The following is a 20,464-nucleotide window of genomic DNA, read 5'->3' as shown; positions in this document are numbered from 1 at the left end:
TGTTCCGAAAACTAGATTGAAGGGCGATTCTCCTGTTGCTGCTCGTGGGGTTGTGCGATATGCCCATAGCGCGTTAGGCAATTCGTCCACCCACTTCCCTTTGGCACTTCCAAGCCTTGTCTTAAGGTGTTGGAGTATAGTGCGATTCGTGACCTCCGTCTGGCCGTTAGCTTGTGGATTTGCTATGGATGTGAAGAACTGCTTGATGTTTAGGCCGAGGCACCAATTTTTTACTTTGTCACCGCAGAATTGGGTCCCATTATCCGAGATGATGGAACGTGGGATTCCGAAGCGGCACACGATGTTTTTCCATAGAAATTGGATAACTTCTTCTTCTCGGATGCGTGCTAAGGGTTCAGCCTCCACCCATTTGGTGAAGTAGTCCACTGCTACAATGAGGTATTTGCGTCCTCCTGTGGCGGGTGGGAATGGTCCAACTAGATCCATCCCCCATTGGGCGAAAGGGATGGGGCTGTCAATTGGTTGCATTAACGCCGCTGGCAGGTGAGGAATATTTGCATGCTCTTGGCAAGGCTTACACTTCCGAACCAACTTCTTCGTGTCTTCATGCATCGTTGGCCAATAGTATCCTTGCCTCAGTAGTTTGAGAGCTAAGGTCCTCCCGCTCAAGTGATTGCCGCATATGCCTTCATGTACTTCTCTAAGTACGTAATCCGCTGTGGTTGGGTCGAGGCACTTGAGGTAGGGGAATGAGAACCCTCGTTTGTATAATTCTTCTCCCACTATGATGAAACGGGCGGCTCTCGTCTTTAACTTTCGTGCTTCGTTGGGATCTGTTGGGAGTTCTCCCTTCTTGAGATACTTCAGGATTGGAGTGAACCAACATGGTTCATCCTCTTCTGTGTACTGTACTTCAGTGGGTGAAGTTATCTCCGGCTGACGTGAGGTGAGGAGCGTCACCTTCCGACTTCCGATGCTAGCCATGGAGCTTCCCAGCCTAGCCAATTTGTCAGCGTGGACGTTATTGGAGCGAGGTACTTGTCTTATCTCGTAGCTCTCGAATTTAGATAAGAGAGTGTGTGCGAGAGCTAAATATTTCGCCATGGTGTCTTCTTTAGCCTCGTAAATTCCGAGTATTTGATTGACGACAAGCTGAGAGTCGCTTTGGATTAGGAGCTTGTGCGCTCCGGCTGCTAGGGCGAGGCGGATTCCCGCTATCAGTGCTTCGTATTCGGCAACGTTGTTTGAGGCTGTGAATTCGAATCGCTGCGCATATTCGAATTCGTCTCCGTCGGGGTTTGTTAGGACGATACCCGCTCCACCTCCTGTGGCAGTGGAAGACCCATCGATGCTTATTGACCAAGTAAGTAGAGAGGTGCTTTCTTCTACACCGGTCATTTCGACTAAAAAATCAGCCAATATTTGCGCTTTGATAGCTGGGCGGGGTTTGAACTCCACTCCATATTCACTTAGCTCTATCGCCCATTTTGCTAATCGCCCGGATGTTTCGGGACTTCTTAGTATTTGTTTCAGGGGATAATTTGTGAGAACCACCACTTGATGTGACTGGAAGTACGGTCGAAGCTTCCGAGCTGCGTTGATGAGGGCGAGAGCGAGTTTCTCCATGTTGGTGTAGCGTTGTTCGGCTCCTTGGAGTGCGCGACTTATGTAGTATATGGGTTGGTGGCTATTTTCCCCATCTCGGATGAGGACTGCGCTGACGGCATTAGCTGAGGTAACTAGGTATAGTAGGAGGGTGTCTCCGGGCTGAGGTTTTGTGAGCAGGGGTGGGGATGCTAAGTATGACTTTAACTCTGTGAAGGCCTTTTGACATGCCTCATCCCACTCGAACTTTTTTCCTCCCCTTAAAATCTTGAAAAAGGGGAGAGCCTTGTCCGCTGATCTTGAAATGAATCTGTTAAGGGATGCCAAACAGCCGTTGAGCTGTTGAACTTTCTTGATCGACGTTGGCGGAGCCATGGAGGTGATTGCTTCGATTTTCGCGGGGTTAGCTTCGATTCCTCGCTGCGAAATCATATATCCCAAAAATTTGCCTCCCCGAACCCCGAATGAACATTTGAGGGGGTTGAGCTTCATCTTATATTTTCGCAGGGTGGCGAAACACTGATCCAGATCCGTTAGGTGGTCCGAGACCTTAACACTTTGGACGAGCATGTCGTTGATGTACACCTCCATATTTTTACCGATCTGATCTGCGAACATTTTGTTCACTAGACGCTGGTAGGTGGCTCCCGCGTTTTTCAACCCGAAGGGCATGACTTGATAGCAGTAGATGCCTTGGTCAGTGATGAAACTAGCCCTCTCTTGATCTTCTGGCGCAAGTAAGATTTGGTTATACCCTTGGTATGCATCGAGGAAGCTGAGGAGCTCGCATCCTGAGGTCGAATCGATGAGTTGATCGATTCTAGGTAGAGGAAAAGGATCCTTAGGACAAGCTTTGTTGAGGTCGGTGAAGTCTACGCATAGTCTCCACTTGCCCCCGGGTTTGGGAACGAGTACTACGTTCGACAACCATTCATGATATTGAACTGGTCGTATGTGGCCCGCCTCAAGGAGTTTTGCCACTTCCGCTTTGATATGCTTGTTGCGCTCGGGACCAAATGTCCGTTTCCTCTGTTTGACTGGCTTCAACCTCTTGTCGACGTTGAGCCGATGTAGGGCTACCTGAGGGGGAATGTCCGACAAATCTTGGGCTTTCCAAGCGAACCATCTCCATTGTGCCGCAAGAATTTAACTAAATGCTTCTCGATCTCAGGGTCTAAATCGGATCCAATGCGTAGGAGTTTGGAGCTATCTCCAGGGGTGAGCTCTATGAGCTTAAGCTCTTCAACAGCTGCTAGCTTGATGCTATCGTCTGGTACACTGATGAGGATTTCTTTATTGTCCTCAATGATCGCATTGACCCACTTCCGTTTGTCGGATTTTTGGGTGTCGTCTCCCCTTCCGGGTGGTTTAGGCTTCTTGGAGGGTTATCGTAGGGCCCTTGCATAGCACTCTCGGGCGAGACGTCTGTCTCCAAGTATCTCTCCCATTCCATAGGGAGTAGGGAATTTCCACTTCTGATGGTAGGAGGAAGGTACGGACTTGAATGTATGGATGGCTGGCCTTCCTAAGATGATGTTGTAGGGAGATGGCTTGTCGACGATGAGGAATTTGATCAGCTTGGTGATTCGACAAGGGTCTTCCCCTAAAGAGACGGGCAACTCTATCTCTCCCATGGATAAAATGCCTTCCCCTGTGAATCCTTTCAGGGGTGTGGAGACGGGATTAAACCGGGCATTATCTATGCCCAGCTGCTTAAAAGCGTGGAGGTACATGATGTCAGCTGAGCTTCCACCGTCCACTAATATCTTCTTGACCAAGAAGTTGGCCACCGTTGTTGTTATTACCAATGCATCGACATGGTCTTCATCTGGACCTTCGAGGTCGGAGGAGTTGAAGACTATGCTGTGATCAGGTCTTCGTATTTGATATATGCGTTCGGATGGAGAAGCGCGTTCTTGATTCATGCGCGCTGATCGAGCGAGTGTGCGTCTTGCATTCTGTGAATCGCCCCCCGCCGGTCCTCCGGAGATGAAGGAGATGATTCCCCGGGTAGGCTGGTTATCATTGTTATCTAGGTCACGTCGGTGACTCCCATCTTCTCGTCTTTGTTGTTGATCTCGATTGTTATCTCGGCGTGGAGGATCATCACGGCGTTTATTTCGCGGCTTATCGATGTATTCGCCTAAATGACCCTGTTTGATCAGCCTCTCAATCGCCATTTTGAGTTGTGCACACTCTTCCGTAGTATGCCCTCTGTCCTTATGGAATCGACAATAACGATCCGATTTTTCTCGCTTTGCGTTTGGCTGCATAGGACGTGGAGGTTCTGCTAAACCTTTCTGCTCTATCACGTGAAGGATTTCCGTGAGGCGAGCGTTTAGCGGAGTGAACCTATTGTAGGAGGAAGAGGGTTGGCCTTGAGGTGGTAGTGGTGGACGTCGATCATCGCGCCTCCTATTGTCCTGACGGTCATCTTTCCTTTTTCTTTTAGGAGGAGCATGGGTAGAGGCTTCCTCTATCCGGACGTATTTTTCGGCTCGATTCAGCAACTCCTCTAAGTTGCCTGGGGGTCTTCCGGCGATAGATTCTTTGAATCTACCAGGTTTCAAGTTCTGCTGCATAATCCCGGAAAGCATGTCTTGCCCCACACTGGGGACTTCGTGGACGGCCTCTACGAAACGCTTAATGTAGTTTCGGAGCGTTTCGTTATCTCTCTGTACTACAGAGAAAAGATGAGCTGGGGTCTTGGCATATTGTTTGTTGATGACGAATTGGTTGGTGAACCGGGTCGACAACCGAGCAAATGTGTCAATGGACCCTATGGGTAGGGAGTTGAACCAATTCATTGCCCTCTTGGAGAGAGTGGTGCGGAACATTTTGCACATCGCAGCATCTGTTGGGCCATATAAATCCGCCATGGCACTGAATTTCTCTATATGTTCCTGTGGGTCGGTGGTCCCTTCAAATTGAGGTAACCCTGAGATCTTTACTCCTTGAGGTAATACCTCATTGAGAATATCTATGGTGAAGGGACTGCGTCTCGTTGGGAGAGGCATTCTCTCACCCATTTGATTATTTGGTTGAGAGAAAAGGTTTTGGCGAGACATTCGGCTGTTTACCTCGCCTTCTCCCTCATTAAAGAGAGGGACTCTAGGTGGTGATGCGTTCCCCCGGAGGGGTGAGCGCCGACGTTGTTGCCTAGGCTGTGCTCCTCTGTGATTAGTAGATAGCTGCACTCGGGACCGTGGGTCCGACGTAGAGGAGGAGACACTTATTTGATTCTGGATTGGCGGTGGGGCCACAGGTGGCACTATAGGTGGAGCTTGCGCTGGTATCGCATTGGGAGCGTTTTCTCCCATCGTGGCGATATATTGAGTTACGGCCTCCATGGCGGCGCGAGTAGAAGCTTCCGCTATTATGCGTTGGAGCGCGTCCTCGGTTATTTGAACCGTTCGAGGGGCAGGGAGTGGTGGATCGGCGAGTGGTGGGTCCCGAGGATGGATCACCTAAACCTCGCGAGGTGGATCTGCAGCACGTGTAGGAGCTGGCTCCGTAGCACGTGGAGGAAGTTGTTCCGCGGCGCGTGGAGGAGGTGGTATGCCAGATCCTCCACGGACTGGGAGGTTATTTGCTGTGTCATTTTCTCTCCGAGCTGACGCCTCAAGAGGATCTTGTTGGCTACGTGATCTGGTTTGCATCGTTCCCACAGACGGCGCCAAAATGATGATGCTAAAGTTTAGCTCACCTAGGATAATGTAGAAAACGAGCTGGGAGAGCAAAGCTGATCAGTAGCTAGTCAATTCGATGCTCCTGAGGTCCCTACGAAAAGAGCACACGTGAACTAAGCCGGGGGTTGATCCGGCGGAAACCCCTCCGACGCTCAAGTCAGATGTACGGATCGTAGAGAGAATAAAACTCGAGGTGAATTGTCAAATATGAGAACGTACCTTTACAAATGAATAAAACATCTATTTATATATCGGTAATTAGGTTGGACTTACTTTGTTGGGCCCAAGCCTTACTTTGAAGGTGTTTGGGCTTTCGTGTAGTGGGCCTAATTAGTAAGTAACTTTGAGGGCCCATTGGGCCGGCCCATTTAGGTATATCAATATCTGTCCATAATGGTATATTTGTTTCTCTTTTAACTTATTAAAATAATCCTAGAAAAGTCCAATAAGCTGTGGCCAGGGCAATATTGTCATTCTTGAAAATAAATCGAGTCCCGCACGAGGGGGAGGGAGTTTTGATTTGATTTTGAATTAGCCATTTTAGAGGGGAAATGAAATATTTGATTATGTATATATATTTAATTTTTAAGAAGAAAAAAAAAAAGAAGGTTATACTTATTTAATATAGAGAAATGGTGGAGCCCGCAAAAAAAAAAAAGGAAAAGTGGGAGGAAGAAGGCGTTTGTTTGACCAACGTGAGAGACAGTATTTGGTTTGAAATAGAATGGTAGGCCCTCCCTCCTCCTCCTCCTCTCGGCCTTAATCTTATCGATCATTCGCTAATTATCTGTGGCCCAATCCTTTACTGCCACCACACCTTATTATATTACTACTTCATTCTTTGTATCGTGCGCTTCTCATTATCTTATTATTCTTTTTTTTTTTTTTTTTGATTTTTTTAATACGAAATAGTTTAATAGGAATGGATCTGAGTCAAAGAAGAGAGATCCGAAATAGGATTTTTATGACAACTAAGAATTGTTCCTCACTCAATGTCTCCTACTGCACTTTTCATTCCATGCATGCATGCCCAATTAATTGCCCATAACACACACACACACACACACACTCTGATACGTAGTATTTAGTGGCAATTAATTAATTAATTAATTAATAAAGTTGAATTAATAAAGCCCAATTGTATGAACCACTGATGCAATTTTTGGAATTGGGAATGTTGAATGTTGAGAAGTGAGTGAATGTTGAAAACCTGATGATGAGATCGAGTTGAAGAATTATAATTACATAGCAGGCTTTTGAATGGAAGATATAATTATTAAGTCCATTGGACCAATATTCAGTGGGCCCATTGGACCGTAACTGAAAAGCCCAAAATCAGTCAAACCAAAATCAGTCAAACGTGTGAGAGAGAGAGAGAGAGAGAGAGAGAGAGAGATTACATACAAATACAAATACAAATCAATTCTTCATGGCCTCCATCCAGCGGGAACAAGAGATAGTATCAACGCTAAACTTGTTTTTCTTTTTCTCAATTTTTTCTCTATTCTCTTCTAAATCCTCTATTTTTCTTAATCGTAAAATTCGTTTCTTCCGGATTATCTGTAATTCTTGCTCGAAAAACAAATCACCGCTCATTCTTCACTTTGCAATCTCTGGTCCTCATGTTAGCTGTTCTGTTTCGTATACGGTCGTCATCTTAAAATAGTTTAACTAATTTTTGAACACTCAAAACAAAATTACAAAAAATCTACTGTAGCACACGTTTTTTTTTGCTAAAAATCGATGAAGTGTTCAAATATTTTTTAGTATTTTTAACGTACAATTATATAGTATAGATTATTTTAATTCATAAGTAACAAAGAAAAAGTTCATCTAAAAATTGTTTAATTAATTTTTGAATACTCAGACAAAATTACAAAAAATCGTATACTATAGCACATGTTTTTAACTAAAAATCAAAGAAATGTTCAAATCTTTTTTAATATTTTTTAACGCACAATTATATAGTATAGAGAATTTCAATTCATAAGTAGCAAATGAAAAGTTCATCTAAAAATTGTTTAAATATTTTTTGTATAATGAGACAAAATTAAAAAAAAAATGTTTATTATAGTACTCATATTTTGGGTAAAATTTGTGAAACGTCCAAAAAACTATTTCATGATAAAAAAAATGTATGCTATAGTAAATAGATTTTGGATAAAATTGGTGGAACGGCTAAAAAATATTTTTACGATTAAAATCACCTAAAATTGTACGCTATATAGTACGTAGATTTTGGATAAAATTGGTGGAACGTCCAAAAAACTTTTTCAAAATCAAAATCACCAAAAACTGTATATACCATAGTACACAGATTTTGAGTAAAATTGGTGGAACGTCCAAAAAACTATTTCACGATCAAAATCACCAAAAACTGTATACTATAGTACACAAATTTTGGGTAAAATTGGTTGAACATCGCAAAATTTTTTTCACGATAAAAATCACCAAAAACTGTACGTATAGTACACATATTTTGGGTAAAATTCGTGGAACGTCAAAAAAAAACTTTCACGATCAAAATCACAAAAAACTGTATATTATAGTACACAGGTTTTAGTTAATATTGATAGAATGTCCAAAAAACTATTTCACGATCAAATTAAATCACAAAAAACTGTACACTAGTACACATAATTTAGGTAAAATTGGTGCAACGTCCAAGAATCTATTTCACGATCAAAATTACAAAAAACTGTAGTGTGTGTAAAATTGGTAGAACGTCCAAAAAACTATTTATTCATTATTTTAACCCCTCATTTAATATTCCATTACAATCCTTTTCTTCATGGAAACTTCTGCAAAGACAGCAACTAATGTCAATGAATTATTTCATGAGATAGGTACAAAAGTATACTAGCTAACTGGAGATCAACATCTTAAAAAAGCATATACCCTCTTCTTCTTCTTTGAGTGTGTGTGTGTGTGCAATTCTTGTTTCTTCTTTCCTTTCCTTTCCTTTCTTTCATGTCTGTCACCAAACACCACCATGTTATGTTGTTATTTGAACATATTACAAAAACAACTCAATTAATTAGAGGACTTATAACTTTGATATATTTTGCATAATTATATGATCGATCGGTATGTTTGTTTTGATTAAAATATTCTTAAGTTAATAAATTATTAAAAGATGTGATTAATTATTATAATACTCCATATATATATATATATAGCCAGTTGGTGGTGGCTTAATGCATGCGTCGTCCTAGCTAATTAATTAAAAGAAGTTAATTATGCGGCCAAAAGGGACAATTAAACTTTGGACGAAGAACAATGTAAATTGATTAATGCTCTACTTTGATCTAATAATCCAATTATCGACAAAAACAAGTGCAGACAAAGTCAGTTGCAGATTTTTCGATTCTCGGATGTTAGCGTCATCTATCTTCCCATATACAACTACTATCTTAATATTTCCGAAATACCTTTCACCTTAAACTAGTATTGTAAGTACAAATTTAATTCAATTAATTCGTGGGGTTTTTTTTAATTCGATCATAATATTATATGCTATGCTTGCTTTTAATTCCAGTACTACCTGCTAATAATTAACTCTTATTTTTAATCATGTCTGTATTATAATGCTATTTACTTTTTCCAGAAATAGCAAAAAGCAACATTTCATTTCTGAGAGAGAGAGAGAGAGAGATGCCAATCTACTTTTCAAGTGATTAATAATTTTGAGGATTTATGTCATGGCCACATCAGCAACTTAACTTCCTGTTTAATTATTATGGTTCTGTTGAGACTCTGCAATTAGGCTTTAGGTTTTTGTACTAACTAATTAATTAAACATGAAACGATAATTATACATCTGACAATTACATCACAATCTAATTTTTCTATTGGTTCATTATTTGGAAATAAATTATATCCAAAATGATGTATACTTTAGTTTCACTTTCTTGTGTGTTGTAATGAAATGATGACGCAAAAGAAGTCACTGATTAGCTAAGCTTGGAGGGGATTAAAGGTGGGGTTTTATACATTCTTAAGATAAACAAAAGAGATTAATACATTCTTTAATTTTAAGAAAAATGGAAGCAAAAACCAAAACAATTAATTAAATAAATATAGAACATTTCAATAAACATATAATAAGAGTTTCGGTGCAGAATAGTATTTTCACAGATCAAACAATAAACCTAATGATGAATAGTTTGCGAGGTGCAACTACACGTGCATTGCTCGTGGCGAGCACTTGCTAGAACGAGTTTGATGCTCTTTACCTTTAATCTTTTCTTAATCTTTGTTTAAATATAACTAATTTAATCAAGGGGTAATATACTATGAGACCCTCATTTCAAATCTAATTTGAAATAAATGACAAATCTAAATTTTATTTTGAATTAAATCCTTAGTTTAAAATAATATATGACTCACATCCTTAATTTTTTTTATCCCTATCTTGCCTTTACACCTAAATCTTACAACCACATATTCACCTTTATTTCTCAAATCTACTGTTCCTCTTTTGTTCTTCTCTTTCTCTCTTTGTCTCGCTCTCTGGATACGTCTATCTCTCTCGTTTGAGTTATTTTTCTCGAGCTCAAGTTCTCTCTCTTCACCACTCCAATGCATGGTTTGAGGGCAAGTGGTGGCAATGATGATGGAGGCAGTGGCGGCATGTGGGGGGGGGGGGGGGGGGGGTTGCGATGGCGGCGGCTGCTCTAGAGGGGATGCGTTGGTGCGGTGATGCGCCGTTGGGCATGAGGAGGGCACTCACTGGGCGCCGGCGCTTGGGGGATGGTGTCGGTGGCGCAACGATATGTGGGTGGGGGGGGAGGGATGGCAACGATAGCGTGGGTGGGGTTTGTAGCATCTTTAGCGACGTGTGTGACGCTAACATCGTGGATCTAGGTTTGGTAGAAGAGATCTATGGTTTAGTGGGGTAGATCTAAATTTTTTTCGATTTCATGTCTACATATGTCTGTGGGTGTCTATTGGGTGTCTATGGTGTCTGACGGCTATGGTTGAAAGGAGGAGTTAGAGTTTTAAGAATATTAACTTTCTACGGTTGTCTATACGTGACTACGGTCTACTACGGCTTTCCTACGGTTTTCAATAGATGAGTATGGCCGAAAAAAATTTAAAAAAACCATAATTTCAATATTATGTAGAAAAAAGGAAAAAAAAATAGATTTTTATAATTGTGAAAAAAATAGGAAAATGCAGAAAAGAAAAAACATATTCTAAGAAAAAGAATAATAACAAAAATGTTAGATGCAAAAATTAAAATATTAAATGCAGAATAAAAATGATAAATACAGTTTAAATATTACTTGGTGCAAATATTTTATTGTTTGAGTATGAGGGGTATTTTTAAAATGAAATTTATAAAGGATGTATACAGCAAATGTTTAATTTGATTTGTTATTTAATTCTAATCACCAAACACCTATATCTTAAAGCTCCTTTAATTAATCACACATCATCTATATCTTAAAGCCCATTTAATCAATCACACATCATTATTAACCATAAAGTAACTGGTTTTCATTTCAGTTTGATGGAAGCTAATTAGTTATCATCCATACAGGGAATGCCGCGTGTCCACCTTTCTACATTAAGCAAATCCCACCAATCCATATACGTACACCAATAATCTCGTTTTCCTCTCTCTGTCGCAACTCGCAATCAATTATTATTCTGCTTTTTTTCTTTCTATCATGCTGATATATATATTTATACATGCATTATCTGATGTATATTTATACATGCATTATCGGTGTTAATTAAATATTAAATGATGTCTATTATATATCTAATAGTTTACTCTTCTTTTGGATTATTATCAATTAAATATCATTTCAACATCTGTTACTGTTCTGGAGCCCTAATATAATTCTTCACCAATTAATAAATTTTTTTCTTTAATATCATCAACCATTATAATAATTAGCATGCATGTTCTATAAGTACATTCATTCATTTGTGTGTTGAAACATATATATCTTCATATTTCATATACTTAATTGCAAAATCAAAGTCATCGATCATGTCCTTGTGCAGTACAACCAGGTTTCACATGAGCTTGTTTCTTCTAGTTGCTACCACCTTAATTATCTTTGATAAGTTCGTCCATGCAACACAAATATTATATACTCATGATCATCATCACTCATCTTCTCTTGTCTTGGCCTTAACTTATTCCAGTACTACAACAACAACAATCCCCACCCCGAAAACCACCTCAAAAAGACCATCAAATTATGCCGATCATATGACCGAGCCACTCAAAGAAGTTAGAGATGGTTACATCATATCCCTCAATTTAGGGACACCCCCACAAATCATCCAAGTCTATCTAGACACCGGAAGTGACCTTACGTGGGTCCCCTGTGGTAACCTATCCTTCGATTGCATAGATTGCAACGACTATAAAAACAACAAGCTGCTAACCGCTAGTATTAGTTTCTCTCCTTCCCATTCCTCCTCTTCTCTAAGGGATTCTTGTTCGAGTCCCTTTTGCACTGACATACACAGCTCCGATAACTCCTTCGATACTTGCACTATTGCAGGTTGCTCTTTGACCACCCTACTTCGATCCACGTGTTATAGGCCATGCCCTCCATTTGCTTACACTTATGGTGAAGGAGTTGTGGCCGGAACTCTCACTAGGGATACTCTTCGAGTCCATGCAACTACTAATTCTATAAGTAGGGATATTCCAAGATTCTGTTTTGGCTGTGTTGGTTCAACATATAGAGAACCTATAGGGATTGCGGGGTTCGGAAAAGGCCCTCTATCACTCCCCTCTCAATTAGGGTTTTTGCACAAGGGTTTCTCCCATTGCTTCTTGCCTTTCAAATATGCAAACAACCCTAATATTTCAAGCCCTTTAGTTGTGGGTGACCTAGCAATATCCTCTAAAGAGTACATGCAGTTCACCCCAATGTTGAAAAGTCCAATTATGTACCCAAATTACTACTACATTGGTCTAGAGGCAGTAACTGTAGGAAATGTCAGTACTGCACCACAAGTAACTTTGAGAGAGTTCGATTCATTTGGCAATGGTGGCATGATTATAGACTCTGGTACAACTTACACTCATCTACCAGAGCCGTTTTACTCACAGCTTCTCTCGATACTCGAGTCGGTAATAAATTACCCTCGGGCTACAGAAGTGGAGGAACGGTCGGGATTTGATCTTTGTTATAGAATCCCATGCAAGAGCAATAATATTTTAGGTGATGAAGATGAACTTCCTTTAATCAGTTTCCATTTCTTGAATAATGTGAGTATTACATTGCCACAGGGGAATTCTTTCTATGCAATGGGAGCACCGAGTAACTATAGTGTGGCCAAGTGTTTGCTTTTTCAGAGTATGGATGATGATGATGATAGGTACTACGGTCCAGCTGGGGTTTTCGGAAGCTTCCAGCAGCAGAATGTTGAAGTTGTGTATGATTTGGACAAGGAGAGGATTGGATTTCAGGTTGCTGATTGTGCTAATTTCCCTGCACTTTAATTAAATTTATATAATTATATATATAAATTACCTCCAGCCTGGAGGAGTACGTGTGTGTGTGGCTTTATCAATTTGGATATTATATATCTTTCATTTTGTCGTGTTTTGTGATCATAATTTGAAATGAAGTAATTCTTCTACTTTACCTAATTAGTAAATGCATGTATTAAGTTTCAGGTGTGTGCATGAAACAAGTATGAAACAATACATATTTGAATTGTTGAATTATTTATGTAAATACATTGATTGGGCTTACTTAACCATAAAGGTCCAGTTTTGATGTTGGGCCTATATAAACCAAATATATTATATTGGGCCCACCAAAAAAAATCAACTCCAAAAACCCTAAACCCCAAATTTTCAGAAATTAAAGAAACACAAAAATGTTATTTTTGATTTTTACCTCAGATTTTCTTTGTTTTCGATTTTGGGTTTATTGAGCTGGTCTCCAGATTTCTCCATGTTGATTCGAAAAATAAGCACTAGTAAATTTTCAAAAATGATTTTGCAGTTCAACAACCTCTTCTTGTACCGATGTGTTAGTGACAAGAATTCCACCATTTCTCACACCCCCCCTCCATTTCGATTCTTCCATTGTTTGGGATCTCCGATAAAAAATCCCAATCTTTTCATGCCTAAATCCTCAGCTCAGCTGTCAATTACCAACTCCGTCGACGGAACTCCGCGCGTTGCCAAAACTGATGCGCAAGCTGCCCTTTTCGATTATCTGCATTGCACCAGAGGATTGAGCTTCCTCGATTCCGAGCACATAAGCAAGAACTCACCTTGCTTTCTTGGTTACCTTATTTCAAAGGTTGAAAAAGACCAAGATATATCTAGAGCATTGACAAAGTTCTTCAGGTACCATCCCATCAATGAGTTTGAGCCATTTTTCGAAAGTTTGGGATTGGAACCACCCGAATTTGCATCCCTTCTTCCACGAGGGCTGATATTTTTGCATGATGATCAAGTCTTACTCGATAACTATCATACGCTTAGTGACTACGGTGTACCTCGGAGTAAGATAGGAAGAATGTACAAGGAAGTGAATGAAATCTTCAAGTATGGAGTTGGGGTTTTGGATATGAAATTGAGGGCGTACGAACGATTAGGTTTGGGTAGATCGACCGTGATAAAGCTTGTAACTTGCAGTCCTCTGCTTTTGGAGGGCGAAATAAACAACGCCTTTGTAGGGATTCTTGAAAAATTAAAAGCACTGGGGTTTAGTAGCCACTGGATTGGAGGGTATATATCTAGCAAAAACACGTACAATTGGAATAGAATACTAGATACATTGTGTTTTCTTGAGGAAGTAGGTTATAGTGATGAAGAGATGGGGGCATTGTTGAGGAACGACACCGCATTATTGTTTGAAGGATCTGGGAAACAAGTGTACGTAGTGGTTGGTGCTTTGCTTAAGTTGGGCCTTAAAATGCACGAGGTTTATGGTTTGGTATTGAAGAACCCACAGATTCTATCACCTAAGTCCGCAAAGAACTTTTGGAAAGCATTGCATTTTCTATTTGAGATAGGTATGGAAACCGAATATATAGCCCAGATTCTGTGTAGCCACATTGAAATTTTGGGCTCACACTCTCTGAAAGGACCGAAGACTGTGTTGAGGAAATTCAGTGGCGATAAGCATAGTTTGTGCGAGACTATAAAAAAGGATCCGTCAGCGTTTTTCAACTTGGCTTTTAAGTTGAAGAGTTGTAACGCCGAGTATGTGGCTGCAAGGAATCCAAACAATTTTGTGGAAAAGATTGATTTTTTAATGAGAATTGGTTATGTAGAGAATTCAGAAGATATGGTGAAAGCACTGAAACGGTTCCGAGGGAGAGGAGATCAATTGCAGGAGAGGTTTGATTGTTTGGTGGGGGCTGGTTTGGATTTCAATCAAGTATCGAGTATGGTGAAACAGGCTCCGACAGTTTTAAATCAGACGAAAGATATTCTTGAGAGGAAAATCGAGTGCTTGAGAAATTACTTGGGATACCCTGTGGAGTCTATAGTGTCGTTTCCAACTTATCTTTGTTATGATATGGAGAGAATTAGTGCAAGATTATCAATGTACGCATGGCTTAGGGAGAAAGGTGCTGCTAAACCTATGTTGTCAGTGAGCACACTTGTTGCTTCTTCGGATGTACGATTTGTGAAATATTTTGTGAATATGCATCCGGAAGGTCCAGAGGTGTGGGAAAATTTTAAGAAGATGTTTACTCTGGAAGAATGATTAGTATGATTTGATTTGGAGAAAGGTGAGATGGCCTTCTTATGCTTACAATTTACAAGGGATTCGGAATCGAAAGGCACGCCACGTTTGATTTGGTGGGATACTGTTTGATGATCATTTACCATTTACAGAGTGTTAGTAGCATTGATAATAAGCTGTAAATGAAGAAATATATTATTGATAGTTGGAAATTGGAATTAGGTGTTAGATGTTAGTAACAGTAACAGCTAGCTAATAATAAGAGTTGCTTGTCTGAGGAGGTGTTCAATATTTAGCACAAGTTTCTTCTCATGACTTTTTTCATTCACAACAGATGGACTCTTGTCATAAATCTCTAAATTTGCTGAAAAGGATAAAAAGGTAAATTTTGTTATCGGGCTGGGGCTTTATGTCATTTCACAAACTTACGGTTGGGCCTTGGCCCCATTTGTATTTAATATTTTAATTAATTCAATAAAGAAAGCCGTGCAATGCAGGTTTTTTTTTTTTTGAATGCCCGTGCAATGCAGGTTAGAAGAGTCAAAATGAATGGAATGGAATGTCAATTTCCCCACCCACCTGCCTACTATAAAAAACTTTTTAGGATTTGTTTGCCCTCCTCAAAATTCATTAGTATCAGCATTAACACTCCAGTATGTATTTTTTCCAATGTATGTTTTTGGTGTGGTACGTGTTTCTTTTCAGTATGTGTTTTTGATGTACTGCGTGAATTTTCTTTCAGTATTTGTTTTCCAGTGTAGTTTTTGAATAATTCAAAGCAAAAAAAAAAACCGCACACTACTCCAAAAACACGCACTTCAAAAAAACACGCACTACACCAAAACACACATGGAATAAAATTCACTACACCGTGAAACACACACTGAAAATTCAGTGTACTTCTTGTGTAAAACACAGACTACATAAAAAATGCACGCTCAATTACAAAAGAAGTATACTCAATTTCCAGTGTGTGTATCACGGTGTAGTGCATTTTATTCAATGTGCGTTATGATGTAGTGATTGTTTTTTTGAAGTATGGGTTTTTGGTCTAGTTCGTGGTTTTTTTTCGGGTGTTTATTTTGTATTGTAATTATTGTGTAATTCGGTGTATGTTTTCGATGTAGTGCGTGTTTTATTTTTGATTGTGTGTTTTTGGTGTAGTGTGTTTTGTTTCTAAGTGAGTGTTTACGGTGTGTAGTGCGTATTTTTTGTCAGTGTGATTTTTATGTACTGCGTGGTTTTTTTTCCAATGAGTGTTTTCCAGTGTATTTGTTGTGTAATTCAATGTGTGTTTTAGATGTTGTGCGTATTTTATCTTTAATGTGTGTTTTTGGTGCAGTACGTATTTTTAATGTGTTTTTTTGTGTACTGCATGTTTTTTTGAAGTATGAATTTTTGGTTTAGTGCGTGGTTCTTTTCGGGTGTTTATTTTGTTTTCTAATTATTGTGTAATTTAGTGTATGTTTTCGATGTAGTGCGTGTTTTAGTTTTCATTGTGTGTTTTTGGTGTAGTGTGTTTTGTTTCTAAGTGAGTGTTTACGGTGTGTAGTGCGTGTTTTTTGTCAGTGTGGTTTTGATGTACTGCGTGACTTTTTTTCCAGTAGGTGATTTCCAGTGTATTTGTTGTGTAATTCAATGTGTGTTTTAGATGTTGAGCGTATTTTAATTTTAATATGTGTTTTTGGTGAAGTATGTATTTTTTCCAATGTGTGTTTTTGGTGTGGTACGTGTTATTTTCCAGTATGTGTTTTTGATGTATGCAGGGCCGGCCCTGCAGTTCTGAATGCCCTGGGCGAACACGACAAAATGTGCCCCTAATAAAATAAATTAACGAAAAAGAGTACCCAATCGTTTATCATTACAAAAAACAAAAAAAAGAAAAGGTTCATCTACTAACTATTTATCTTCTATAAACTAAAATTTTATAGCCGAAGAGCCACCATTTTGTCCTTCAAGTAGCCAATTACCTACAAGAATAAACCAGTAGTTAGATGAATCATAGAAGATGTCTTCGAGTTGCACATTTAGAGGCAAAATCATCAATGATATCATCATATTGAATATTTTCCAACATATCTTTTTCAATAGATAAAATTGCTAACGCATTCATTCTACCTTGGGTCATTGTGGTACGCAAGTAGGATTTTAATAATTTCAATTTTGAAAAGCTTCTCTCGGCAGATGCTACAGTTACGGGTATCGTCAACAATATTCTATAAGCAATCATGACATGTGGAAACATATCCATCTTTTTTACAAACTCTAATATTTGAATAGCGGCCCATGGCTTACTTCTATCACATGATTCATTCGGTAACATCACTCGTAACACTTCTAATTCTGAACATAAACATTTTGCATCAATATCAGAAGCATCACCATGTTTCAAAGCATTTTCAAGTTTCACACAAGCATTCATCAAATCACCATCATCCAATGAAATCAATTTCGTAACATCAAATAAGAAACCAAATATAGATTCAAAGTATTGCAATTGTTCAAACCTGCTCTTCAATTGACCTATAGCAATATCTACAATAAAAAGAAAATAATCAATTCTAAAACATTCTTCGGCAGATTGATTTTCTCTTTCATTATTAGAAACCTCATCGAAGTTTCTTTTTCTACAAATTTTACGTTTCTCATGAAAAAGAGGTTCAACTTCTAGTTTGTAAGCTATGTTTTTTGCCTCAATTATGGTAGAAGCAAACCCGTTTTCTCTATATAATTCAAAAAATGAAAGAAGTCCGGCCAATTGTTTTACAGCAATGTCAAGACGCATGTCCTCGGATTGTATTTTTTTGCTGACTAAGTTAATTTTATGCAAAATATCATGCCAAATCACCAAACTTAAAATAAATTCGAAACTTGAAAGTTCACCGGATGCTAAAGTTTCGGCATCTCTACTTAATTTCGCATCCTCACTGATTTCTACCAACTTAAACAAAGCTTCTCTAATTTTAGAGGCTTGAGTTTTTATTGCTTTTACAGATTCAATATGACTTTCCCATCTTGTTGTAGACAGTGATTTCAAAGTTAATTCATCAACATACTCAAGCAAAACATTCCATCTCTTTGTAGAATTAGCAAATACGTTGTATATGCATTGACATGCTCCAAAAAATGATTTTGCTCTAACACAAGAATTTGCCATATCACAAACAACTAAATTGAGACAATGAGAACCACATGGCATATAAAATGCTCTAGAATTAATATCAAGCAATCTTTTTTGCACACCTTGATGTTTACCTTTCATATTAGAGCCATTATCATAGCCTTGCCCCCTCACATTATCAATATCAAGTTCTAAAGATTGTAAAATAACTTGCAATTCATTGAAAAGTCCCAAACCAGTTGTATCTTCAACATTCAAAAACTCTAAAAAATATTCTTCAATTTTAATTGGAGAATTTGACATGTCTACACATCTTATTATAAGAGTCATTTGTTCTTTGTGACTTGCATCCGGTGTACAATCAAGAATTACCGAAAAATACTTTGCCTCTTTAATTTTTTTAATTATTGCTTCTTTGACTTTTGAGGCTAAGCAACACATCAACTCATTTTGAATCTTATGACTAAGAAAATGATAATGAATTTTTTTTTCTCGAATTAGTCGAAAATGTTCTTGCATTATAGGATCAAATTCCGCAATCATTTCAAGTATGCCCAAAAAATTGCCATTGCCATCTTCGTAAATTTTTTCATGTGTACCACGAAATGCCAAATTATGCGTAGCAAGACATTTAACAACGGCAATTATTCTCAACATAACATGCTTCCAATGTTTTGTATTGCTTTTAATTTGTTCTTGTAATTCTTTATCAATTGTGCTATTTTTGTTCAATCTCATTTGTAGTTCAACACAAGCTCTTAAATTAGTAAGGTGCTCTACGCTATTGTCATGTTGTTTCAACTTGGCACCTAAATGTTTCCAATCATTCACTCCATCGGTTGCTAAAGTACTTTTGGTGTTCATAACTTTAAACAACTTACAACAAAAACAAAAAACTTTATCTAACTCCTTTGAGTAGACCAACCATTTTCTATCGCGAGTCTCACCATTTGGTAACATTTGAACATAATATGTATAGGAAAAACGTCTAGATTCTTTATCCATGGGAAACTTGAAATTTTCATCTCTTTTAGGACCATTTTCTACAAGCAAATCTCTCATTTTTTTATCTAGACCATCCCAAGTTCTTGGGTCATAAATATTCAAAAGATAACTTGGTTCTTCATTCACATCATTTTCATTCTCATTAACATCTTCATTAGAATTATTTTGATTTTCTAAAAGTTCTTCATTCACATTATTTTCACTCTCAAAAAATTCTTCACTCAAATTGTTTTCATTCTCTCGATTATGAGTTGAATTTTCTACCGTGACATTGAACTTCTTACTCCAAAGTTTTTTAATTGAATCTCTTAAACGTTTATCCTCCTCTTCTTCGTTTTTCTTTTTTTCTCGTTTTTGAAATCCAGAGAGTTGTTTCATGATTATAATATATGATTCAATAAATTTATTGCAACAAGCAAGCCAATAACGCCCAAACAACAACCAAGTTCAAAAATAAGAAACTAAAAAAAAAAAAGAAAATTCAACAGTTAACAAAGAAGGATAAAACCTGATATTAGCAAATTCTTCTCAATAATCTTGACCCATGCCTTATGCCCTTGGAGGAGTTGATAGTTTGTTGGAATTGAACAATTATATTGCTCAAGAATCAAGATTAATGGAGAAATTTGAAGAAGTCCTATGTAGAAGCCCTAAGCAGGAAAGAAAAAGAAATAAATTTGGGTCTCTCACCAGTAAACCCTTCAACGTCTCTTTCTCTTTTTTATTTTTTATTTTTTTTATTTTTTTATTTTTTTTCGTGGTTTGGGCTGAAATTTGGGCTGAAATCAATTTTGGGCCCCTCCTCTATTTCCAACTTCAAAATTGTTTAGGCATATATATATTAAAAAAAAAAAATTATGGGCCCCCCAGGATAATGGGCCCTGGGCAGCTGCCCCACTTGCACTGCACCAGGGCCGGCCCTGGATGTATGCGTGGATTTTATTTCAGTATTTGTTTTCCAGTGTAGTTCTTGAGTAATTCAAAGCATTAAAAAATTGCACACTCCACCAAAAAACACGCACTTCCAAAAAACACGCACTACACTAAATCACACATTGAATAAAATTCACTACACCGTCAAACACACGCTTGAAATTCAGTGTATTTCTTGTGTAAAACAAAGACTACATAAAAAACGCACACTCAATTACAAAAGAAGTACACTCAATTTCCAGTGTATGTTTCACGGTGTATTGCATTTTATTTAATGTGTTTTTCGGTGTAGTGCGTGTTTTTTTGAAGTATGAGTTTTTGGTTTAATGCGTTGTTTTTTTTGGGGTGTTTATTTTGTATTGTAATGATTGTGTAATTCGGTGTATGTTTTCGATGTAGTGCGTGTTTTATTTTTCATTGTGTGTTTTTGGTGTAGTGTATTTTGTTTCTAAGTGAGTGTT

The 20,464-nt window shown here is 38.4% G+C and overlaps 5 protein-coding genes across 5 annotated transcripts; 2 read left to right on the top strand and 3 right to left on the bottom strand.

Moving 5' to 3' along the window:
- Window positions 1-11: 11 nt before the first annotated feature.
- On the bottom strand, window positions 12-2,238 carry LOC148768624 (uncharacterized). The gene is made up of 2 exons (XM_088821299.1): window positions 367-2,238; window positions 12-182 (listed from the first exon to the last, which is right to left on the bottom strand). The coding sequence occupies exons 1-2, from the start codon at window positions 2,236-2,238 to the stop codon at window positions 12-14; spliced, it is 2,043 nt and encodes a 680-aa protein (XP_088677425.1).
- Window positions 2,239-2,642: 404 nt separating this feature from the next.
- On the bottom strand, window positions 2,643-4,373 carry LOC105953854 (uncharacterized). Its single transcript, XM_088821298.1, has 3 exons — window positions 3,536-4,373; window positions 2,977-3,424; window positions 2,643-2,844 (listed from the first exon to the last, which is right to left on the bottom strand). The coding sequence occupies exons 1-3, from the start codon at window positions 4,371-4,373 to the stop codon at window positions 2,643-2,645; spliced, it is 1,488 nt and encodes a 495-aa protein (XP_088677424.1).
- Window positions 4,374-11,284: 6,911 nt separating this feature from the next.
- LOC105951527 (putative aspartyl protease At4g16563) lies at window positions 11,285-12,789 on the top strand. The gene has a single exon (XM_088821998.1). The coding sequence runs from the start codon at window positions 11,290-11,292 to the stop codon at window positions 12,730-12,732; it is 1,443 nt and encodes a 480-aa protein (XP_088678124.1). The 5' UTR covers window positions 11,285-11,289; the 3' UTR covers window positions 12,733-12,789.
- A 305-nt stretch (window positions 12,790-13,094) lies between these two features.
- On the top strand, window positions 13,095-15,221 carry LOC105951308 (transcription termination factor MTEF18, mitochondrial). Its single transcript, XM_012974717.2, has one exon. It carries the CDS (start codon window positions 13,193-13,195, stop codon window positions 14,963-14,965), a length of 1,773 nt encoding a protein of 590 aa, XP_012830171.2. The 5' UTR covers window positions 13,095-13,192; the 3' UTR covers window positions 14,966-15,221.
- Window positions 15,222-16,839: 1,618 nt separating this feature from the next.
- On the bottom strand, window positions 16,840-19,580 carry LOC148768623 (uncharacterized). The gene has a single exon (XM_088821997.1). The coding sequence runs from the start codon at window positions 19,446-19,448 to the stop codon at window positions 16,944-16,946; it is 2,505 nt and encodes an 834-aa protein (XP_088678123.1). The 5' UTR covers window positions 19,449-19,580; the 3' UTR covers window positions 16,840-16,943.
- Window positions 19,581-20,464: the final 884 nt, after the last annotated feature.

Source organism: Erythranthe guttata, chromosome 8, assembly GCF_056151865.1.
Source record: "Erythranthe guttata isolate IM_541 chromosome 8, IM_541, whole genome shotgun sequence".
NCBI classification, from domain to species: Eukaryota; Viridiplantae; Streptophyta; class Magnoliopsida; order Lamiales; family Phrymaceae; genus Erythranthe; species Erythranthe guttata.
This window is presented reverse-complemented; position numbering and strand designations above follow the sequence as displayed.